Genomic DNA, 10,044 nt, shown 5'->3' with positions numbered 1-10,044 from the left:
ATAGATAGATAGATAGATAGATAGATAGATAGATAGATAGATAGATAAGGGAGAGAATGCTTGAGATACTGGATGTTGACTTCTAGCCTCTTCGTGACCATGTATGGAAACACTACACAACACACACACACACACAAAACAGGACTACAGAACAAAACCGAACAATAAAGCCTCTGTGTACCAGCCATTCCACCCAATAGGCAAAGAGCCTGCCGATGAAGCAGGAGAACCTGATTTTGGATTCCCTGCACTGATGGGAAAGCCAGACAATGGCTGTGTATATCTGTAACCCCAGCGGTGAGAGGAACGACAGACAGGTGCATCCCTGAGCTCACTGACCAGCCAGTCAGCAAGCTCCATGTTTAGTGAAAGACACCATTTCAAAAAATAAGGTGGAAGAAAAATCCAACGTCGACCTCTGGCTTCCACGGACTCACAAATACATATATATATATACTCACTTATACACACAAAGTTATTTTAGCACACAATGAAGGAACTCTTAAAAGCATCTGATAATTGGACAATCTTCAAGTCACTGTTAATTTTGTTAAATGACATTATGATTATATATAACCATTTATTATATATATAAATATAATATATATAAATAATATATATTATTTTGTATAGGAATAAAATATTTTAAGAGCTATAATTTACTTTAAGATAAAAATCTAGCTCAAAGCAGAAAAAGCAAATGTGGCAAGATGTTAACTGTAAATTTAGCTATTGTGCATCCAAGGTTTTTATATTAACAACTTATTTACTTTTGAAAGTATGACCTTTGAAGGCTAAACTACTGTACAATTAAAAAAACAAACCTAGAAGCTGTGGTGGTTCACACCTGCAATTCCAGCAACATGGTGGCAGAAACAAAGAGTGCTCCAAGTTCAAGCCTAGCCTGGTCTATACAGTGAGTTCCAGACTAACCAAAGGTAAATAGTTGGACTCAGCAAAAAAAGGCAAAAAGAAATAAAAATTCTAAACATAACGTGGTATCCTGTATCTTAGAATTTAAAATGTACAGGGATGGAAAATTGATGAAATCTGAAAGTTATTTAAGTTAGGAAGAAACAACCAATAAATAAATAAGAGTCACAGCAAAACACCAAAACATACTTGTAAAAGTCCTCATAGAATCTCCCTTTGTGATCCTGTTGAATTGAAGCTCGGTTTACTTCAGGAAATTCATCTGAAATAAAGAAAATTCAGTATAAATATCAAATTAAAAAGAGATTTTTACAATGTTGTGGATTCCTCTGTTGGGTTGAAGATTTGTATCATCAAAAAATAAGCCAAGAGTGGTGGTGCATGCCTTTAAATACAGCACTTAGGATGCAGAGGCAGGTGGATCTCTAAGTTTTAAGCCAGCCTGGTCTACAGAGTGAGTTCCAGGACAGCCACAAAGAAACTCTCTCTCTCTCTCAAAAAAAAAAAAAAAAAAAAAAAAAAGACTAAATAAAAGATAATTGTGTATCTATTGTGTGGGTTTTAGATGGTATCACAGGGGGCTGGAGAGATGGCTCAGAGGTTAAGAACATTCACTGTTCTTTTCCAAAGGTCCTGAGCTCAATTCCTAGCAACCACATTCATAATGATCTATAGTGAGATCTGGTGTGCAGGAAAATGCTATACAAATAATAAATAAATCTTAAAAAAAAAAAAAAAAGATCCTGAACTACATTAGATGGTCTCATCATCTTCATCTTCTTCTTCCTCCTCCTCCTCCTCCTCTTCTTCTTCTTCTTTTAAGATTTATTTATCATATATACAATATTCTGCTTGCACATACACCAGCACGCCAGAAGAGAGCACCAGAGAGCACCAGATCTCATCATAGATGGTTGAGAGCCACCATGTGGTTGCTGGGAATTGAACTCAGGACCTTTAGGAAGAGCAGCCAGTGCTCTTAGCCTCTGAGCCATGTCTCCAGCCCCAGCCCAGCCATCTTATATACATTAAGGTGTATGTGTTGTTTTCCTTTTTACTTGGTTCCCTAGCAAAGATGATAAAGACAAAAAGTGCAAAAGCAAAGATGACAAAAATAAATTGTTGGAGATGAAGATAAGAGACCCAACAGAGAATTAACTGAATGAAGCTGGGTATCATGTGCCAGCAACTCAGCTACTAAAGGCCCTTGGACAGGGAGTTTGCTGAATGCAGGAGTTCAAAGGCCAGCCTAAAAAATGTTAGTTCAAATTTTTTAAAATTAAATTAAAAATTTAGTTTTTAATTTAATTAGTTAAATTAAACTAAATTTAAAGCTAGGTATGGTAGTGTACACCTTTAATCCCAGGTCTCAGGAGACAGAGGCAGGCAGATCTCTGTGAATTTGAGACCAGCCTGGCCTACAAAGCAAGTCCAGGACAACCAGGGCTCTTATTATACAAAGAAACTCTGTCTCAAAAAAACAAAAATTAAAAACAAAAACAAAACATAAAAATTTAGTCGGTGTAATGGTATACACCTCTAAACCCAGAATTTGGGAGACAGAGGCAGAAAGATCTGTGTGAACTTGAGGCCAGCCTGGTTACACAGTAGGTTCCAGGATAGCTGGAATACAATGTCTTGAGGAAAAAAAACGAAACAAAACAAAAATCAAATGAATAAGTAAATAAAACTAAAAATTTTAATAAGAACATGTTGCATATAAAAACATTTACGGTCAATTTAAAAAAATTCTTGGGCTGGAGAGATAGCTCATCAGAGATTAAGAACAATGGCTGTTCGTCCAAAGGTTCTGAGTTCCATTCCCAACAACCACATGGGGACTCATAACCACCTATGGTGAGATCTAGTGCCCTCTTCTGTTGTGTAGGCATATATGTAGACAGAATGCTGTATAAATAATAAATAAATCCTTAAAAATTTTCTCAAAAAAAAAAAAAGTATACATCTATGAGAAAAAGTTACTCACCGATAGACTTTGCATCATAAAAAGTTCTGGAAAATAAGACCACAGTCACTTCATGACTACAGTTCTTCTCCTAGGCATGAAAACAGAAAAAGTGGGTACAGGTTTATTTCTCTTCCTTCACAGCCCGTTCGTACTAAGATGCTCAGTGGCCGTGCAGGGCTGGATAGCCCCCTGTGATTGCAGGAGGCATGTGAAAAGGACACACACTGCATGCTGTTGGGAGACGTGCTATCAAATCCAGCCCTATGTTTACTACTGTGTGATTTCAGGAAGTTCCAAGGATGTGCAAAAATGCTTGAAAACCTTCAAATACAGGTCTCTTTCACCCAATTCTTGATTTGACATAAACTTGGTCAACTGAAAGACAGAATTGAAGAATATCCTTACCCATTTTTAATTAATCAGAACTGCAGTTTAGGGAAAAAGAACAGTGTCCGCAGTGGTGGGGTTTTCTGTTTTTGTTTTGCTTCTTTGGAGACAGGGTTTCTCCGTGTAGCCTTGGCGGTCCTGGACTCACTTTGTAGACCACGCTGGCCTTGAACTCACAGAGATCTGCCTGCTCTGCCTCCCTGAGCACTGGGATTTACCAGCATGTGCCACCGTGCCTGGCTCCTGGTGGTGGTTTTAAGGACCAAAGATACTTCTATACATTATAGGATGAGGACCGGAAGCTGCTACAGAGGAAAGGCTATAAGCCAAGATCATGAATTACCTTTGGATGAAGACGGGAGCTAGTAACAATGAAACTTTCGTGGAGTCTTGGGGTCAAAATCCTGGGAACAGGGTGCTCACTGGAGGGCATGAAAAGCAGCTTGGATACTGAGCTTTAGCATTTGACATGAAGTACAGCCTAATATGCTCTATACGCCCTCATGTTCTTCCATGGACAGATCACAAGTGCACAGACATTCCTGAGTACAAGTCAAGGCACAGCAAGTCCACCGCTGGGAAAGGCAGACTCCTTAGTTACCAACTAGTTTACCGGACTGCACAGGTCCTACATTCAGCCTTCATATCTAGTTCTGATGGACAGAAAAAAAATATAGTGTGCTGCAGAGAGCAAAAGAGTGGAAAAGGGGATAGGGACTGTTGTTATCTCCATTTTGCAGAAAAGGAAACCAAGGCTCTCCATGACCAAAAAGCTAACTGGAGGAGAACCCTAATTTTAAACTCCTTCTGCTCTACTTCAAACTCTGACCTCAAATACCGTGTGTATTACAATGATATTTTCATGTGCTGGGATGATCAAGTGAGCTATATCCCTATCTTCAAAAGACTTCAATTTTTAAAAGTTCAATTTATCTCTTTGTTTCGTTTTGTTGTTTTTCAGACAGTCTCATGTATCACAGACTGGTCTTGAACTTACTATGTAACTGTGGATGACCTTGATCCTCATGCCTCCAACTCCTCAGTGCTAGAATCACAGGTGTGCACTAGAGCCAATATTTCAGGTGCCAGACACTAAACTAACGGCTTCCTGCCTGGTAAGCACTCCACCAACTGAGCTACAGCCCTAGCTTTTTTGGCTTTTTGTTTTCAAGACTGGGTTTCTTTGTGTATCCCTGGCTGTCCTGGAACTCACTCTATAGATCAGGCTGGCTTTGAACTCAGAGATCTGTCTGCCTCTGCCTCCCAAACTCTGGGATTTTAGGCATATAGCACCACAACCCAGCCATGGCTGGTCTTAATAGGGTTAAAATGACAGTACTGGCTGGGTGCAATGGCACAGGCCTGTAAACTCAGGACTTGGGAGGCAGAAATATAAAGACCCCACCCTGAGCTGCAAGCCAGACCTTGTCTCAAAATGGCAAGAACAAAATAAAGATTATGTACATGGCAGTCTGCAGCTCAGTGTGTCAGGGTCAAAATTCCAATGCCCATTTTGTTTGTAGAAATAAAAATCTGATCCTCAAATTTCTATGTACTTGCAAGAAATTTGGAATACTTTAAACAGTAGACAGCCATGCCTACACAGAGAAATACTGTCTCAAAAAATCAAAAACAAACAAACAACCAAACAAAAAGAGACCAGACATGGTAGTCAATCCCTGTAATTCCAACTATCCTGGGAAGCTGGGGCAGGAGGATAGGCAGTCCAGGAAAGCCTTACCAAGACCCCATCCAAAAGCATTAGGCCCTTTATTTGTTTGCTTGCTTGCTCACTTATCTATCTATCTATCTATCTATCTATCTATCTATCTATCTATCTATCTATCCATCCATCCATCCATCCATCCATCTATCCATCCATCCATCCATCTATCGTATATGGGTGTTTTGCCTGCATATACGCATCTGCACAAACCTGTGCCGGGTGGCCATGGAAGTCCGGAGAAACTGGATTCCCTGGTACTGAAGGTACGGATGGCCGTGATACACCATCCATGTGGGTCCTGACACCTGAACCCAGGACCTCTGCAAAAGCAACAAGTGCTCCTAAACACTGAGCCATCTCTAGCCCGTTTCTTAACCTTTTTTTGCCTTTATTTTTGTGTATGGGTATTTTGTCTGCATATGTGTCTGTGCCCTACCTGTATGTTGGGTCTCTGCAGAGGCCAAAACAATGTGTCAGACTCCCCTGAAGGCCCTCAGAGGGCCGAGACTCAAACTCAGGGCTTCCGAAGAAGCAGCCAGCACTTTTAACCATTTAGCTAGGTCTCTAGACTCCTACACTATTTTTTTTTTTCAAGGTTACTTTCTATTTTTATTTGTATGCCTATCGTGGCAAAGGAGGCATTCCAAGTTCTGGTTTTAGGAGAATGTTTTCAGTTTCTCACCACTGAGTGTGAACTAGCCATGTGTTTTTCATAAAGGCTGTCGATCATGTTGAGGTCATTCACGTAATTTAAGTCTAACGTCCACATTTCAGCTAAAATAGCTCAAGAAGGCAAATTAATGGAAAGTCTGCATTTAGAAAATGCACACACAGGGACTAAGGAAAAAGTCCAATGTGTAAAATGCCACCACCTAAACATGACAACCTGAATTCAACCCACATTAAAAAGGGCAGAGTGGCACACACCCAACTCCAGCACTCAGTAGGAGGGCAGAAAGCAGATCTCTGAGTTCAAGACAAGCCTGGTCTATGCGTCTATGCAGTGAGTTTCAGGCCAGACAAAGCTACATGAGACCATTTCTATTAAAAAAAAAAAAAAAAAAGAAAGAAAGAAAGAAGGAAGGAAGGAAGGAAGGAAGGAAGGAAGGAAGGAAGGAAGGAAGAAAGAAAGAAAGAAAGAAAGAAAGAAAGAAAGAAAGAAAGAAAGAAAGAAAGAAAGAAAGAAAAGGTGTCCTGGCACATGTCTGTAATGCTGGGGCAGCTGAGACAGGAGCTCCCCAGGCTTCCTGGCCAGCCAACCTAGCACACTTAAGAAGATCCAAAAACACAGTGGATAATACCCAAGAAACAAAACTGAAGGTTGACCAACAGCCTACAGACACAAAAATCCGTTAAAATAGGAAAAGCACAAAACAAAACATGCCTATAATCCTAACACCTGCTAAGTAAACGCAGGAGCATCAGAATTTCAAGGTTATCATTGGCTACACAGGGAGTCAGAGACCAGCCTTGGCTACAGGAGAACTCTATCTCAAAAAACATAAAAAAACTAAAATAATTAAAATTATCAATAACTGAAAAATGAAAAACCTAGTGTGTAATATTTACCCAGAAGATTAGAGAATATAGAAACATACCTTCCACTTAGTAAACAGATCAGCAAGGAAACCATTCACAGCTTTCTCAAAATACAGATCCCCTGAAAAGAAACAGTGAGAAAACAGTAAGGAATACTACTACTATTTTTTTAGTAGTAGTAGTAGTCGTAGTATTTTTATTATTACCAATTTGCTTGAACTGTCTCATCTAAATACAGTCAAGAAATAGGACCAAAGAGAAAAAAATGGGTTCTGCTAAATTATTTGTGAAAGATCACAAAAACTTTAAAATACAGTCACTAGATACAGTGGCGCACACATTTAATCTCAGCACTGGAGGTAGAAGCAAGTGGATCCCTGTGAGTTCAAGGCCAGCCTGGTCTACACAGCAAGTTCTAGCTAGCCAAGACTACATATTGAGACCCTATCTCAAGAAAAAAAAAAAAAAAAAAAAAAAAAAAAAAAAAAAAAAAAAAAAAAAACAAAAAAAAAAAAAAAAAAAAAAAAAAAAAAAAAAAAAAAAAAAAAAAACGAAGGTAGGGCTACCTGCATACACTTGGCAAAGTGGACAAACACTCTACCATTGGACTATATCCTCAACTCTTGTAAAGCCAAATTTAATCATGGAGGGCAGATGCTTCCTTAGCACAGAAAGTACAGTCCAATCTCACAATTATAGACTCAAAAACAAAAAATTTCGAAAAGCAGGTGACTGGTTAATACATGTTTATTCAAGATAAGGGAACAAGCTAAACTCCAGGCATGATCATTTTCACAGTTGTGCTTAAGGTGTATATGATTTGGGGACCAGTAAGATGGCTCAGCAGTAAAGACACTTGACAGCGCCTAATGACCTGTTTGACTCCCAGAACCCCTGGGAGAAAAAGAACCGACTCCTGAAAGTTGTGTGTACACTCTTTCTGCCTGCCTATCTATCTGTCTCTCTCTCAAAGTAATGAAATTTAAAAAAAAAATTATTTGATAAGCCCTAGGCATTCATTAATCAGTTTGTAGTTCCTTCCAGCCATAAGTTTCCTGGATGATGCATAGCAAGAATTTGTAATAATAATTTGAACTGTACAAATCCTGACACTGGTGAGGTAGGCACAGTATCTGTACCTCAGAGCAGCTTGAGCATTCTCTGTTCATTATGTTGTAATTCAAATACAATGAAACAAACTTGCTTTTTCTGAGAATGGTAGTAAACTAAATGGAAGACATCAGGTTGAGAGTAGTACATGCCTACACTCAGGGGGCTAGGATAGGAAGATTGTGAATCTGATGAAAGCCTGAGTTACAGAGCAAGAGCCTATGAAGGACAGAAAGTAGAGAAAGAAATTGCTGGCACCTAATCATACTAGCACTTAAGATATGAGAATTCAGGTTTTTTAATAAATAGTTTATTGCATTTCCTTGAACTCATATTCCACTTCTGCATCTATCTCTCCACATATCTATGCAGTTTTATAAAATAAGAGGAACTAGCTGATTGGCCTGCTCTTTAATTACCTCCCCCTGAGGGGGAAGCAGCATTACCAGGCCACAGAAGAAGACAATGCAGCCAGCCACTCCTGATGAGACCTAATTGACTAGGATCAGAAGGAAGGAAAAGAAGACCTCTCCTATCAGTGGACTTGGGGAGGGGCTGGCATGCAGAGGGTGGAGGAAGGGAGGGATTGGGACGGGAGGAGGGAGGGAACCACTGGGGGGATACAAAGTGAATAAAGTGTAATTAATAAAGAAAAAATTGTAAAAAAAAAAAAAAAAAAAAGAGGAACTAGCAATATAGCTCAGTGGGAAAAAGAACGTGCTGCTCAGTGACAAAGTTTGATCACTGGAAACCATGCATAAAATTAAGAAAGAACAGACACTATAAAGTTGACCTGACCTTCACATGGGTAAGTGGGATGCATGCATGTACTCACAAAATATTAATAAATGAAAAGGTCTAAAAATAAATGTAAGTATTATGCATGGTAGTGCATGAGTGAAATTATAGCACTTCAGAGGCAGAGACTCAGAAATTAAAGGATATCCTTGACTAATGGTTTCACTATGTACCTCTGACAAGAATTTGTTATGTAGACTAGGCTGGCCTCCTGAATGCTGGGATTAGAGGCATATACCACCAGGCCCGGACTTTATCTCAGTTTGGTAGAGTGCTTGCTTAGTTGTAGCACAGCATAAACTGGGCATAGAGGTGAATGAACGCTTTTAATCTCAGCACTTGGGAGACAGAAGAATGGCAAGTTCAAGGCCACCCTCAGCTGTATGAGTCCTTATCTCAAAAAACAAACAACAACCAAAAGAACAATGAAAAAATAATAGTGAAAGGAAAAGAACTGAAGAGGTTTGGCACTAAAGCAGGACACATCTTTAGAGAATATCAAGAGTTTACTATAAAATGATACAAACTTGGGGGAAACCAGAAAATTCTCTCCAGAGGCAGTTACAATCAGTACTTAGGGAACAGTACCATAAATATCAAAATCCCACATTTCACAGCTCATCTGAATAAATATGTAAACCATAGCCGACGTAGATCGGAACACCACCTGTAACAAAAACACAAGCGCATTAAAGAGCAAATAAATTGTATAGTTTTAATTCTACGGGATGAATGGGGTCTCAAAGGGGGTCGCAATGGAACCGCATCTAACATCTTTAGCTATGTCTATTTGTTATTAGAGAGAATGCGTATATGTGTGCACTTGTATGTGTGCACGTGTGTGTATAATCACACATGTGTGGAGGTCAGGGAGAAACTTGCTTAAGTCAGTTATCTCCTTCCACTATGTGGATACTGGGGACTGAAACTTAGGTCATTAGGCTTCGTGGTTAGCAAGCTCACCAGCCTTACCACTTAATTATACACTTAAGCATAGTGCACATGTATTCAAAGCTTAAAAGCTCCATCCACAAGCCTATAAAAGCAACCTGCATACAGGTTACAATAATGGTACAATGTTATAGGATTAACCAACCATCATTTTTTTCTTTTTTTTTATTTAACTTTTATTAATTACACTTTATTCATTTTGTATCCCCCCATAAGCCCCTCCCTCCTCCCCTCCCGGTCCCACCCTCTTCCCTCCTTTCTGCATGCATGCCCCTCTCCATGTCCACTGATAGGGGAGGTCCTCCTCTCCTTCTTTCTGATCTTAGTCTATCAGTTCTCATCAGAAGTGGCTGCATTGTCAGGGTTCTAGGTCATCTCCATGAATAGTCCTTGGTTGGAGTATGAGTCTCTGGGAAGTTCCCTGTGTTCAAATTTTCTTGTTCTGTTGCTCTCCTTGTGGAGTTCCTGTTCTCTCCAGGTCTTACTATTTCCCACTTCTTACATAAAATTCCATTCACTCTAGGAACCCGCCACAGAGGGCCTCTAAAAGCCTCTGCCATGCAGACTGTGAAAGCAGATGCTGAGCCTGATGGCCAACCATCATTTTTATAAGTTTTTTTTTTTCCAAAGG

At 39.5% G+C, this 10,044-nt stretch overlaps 1 protein-coding gene across 1 annotated transcript in view; it reads right to left on the bottom strand.

Annotated features, from left to right (window-relative positions):
* Depdc5 (DEP domain containing 5, GATOR1 subcomplex subunit) overlaps window positions 1–10,044 on the bottom strand; it is a 59,760-nt gene that overhangs the window by 27,422 nt on the left and 22,294 nt on the right. The window contains exons 9-12 of the mRNA XM_055624060.1: window positions 9,051–9,129; window positions 6,614–6,675; window positions 2,921–2,990; window positions 1,123–1,195 (exon numbers count right to left, since the gene is read on the bottom strand). Of these exons, the coding sequence (XP_055480035.1) occupies window positions 1,123–1,195; window positions 2,921–2,990; window positions 6,614–6,675; window positions 9,051–9,129 (284 nt within the window). The remainder of the gene's footprint in view (window positions 1–1,122; window positions 1,196–2,920; window positions 2,991–6,613; window positions 6,676–9,050; window positions 9,130–10,044) is intronic.

Source organism: Psammomys obesus, unplaced genomic scaffold (genome assembly GCF_907164565.1).
Source record: "Psammomys obesus unplaced genomic scaffold, mPsaObe1.curated_primary_1811, whole genome shotgun sequence".
NCBI classification, from domain to species: Eukaryota; Metazoa; Chordata; class Mammalia; order Rodentia; family Muridae; genus Psammomys; species Psammomys obesus.
This window is presented reverse-complemented; position numbering and strand designations above follow the sequence as displayed.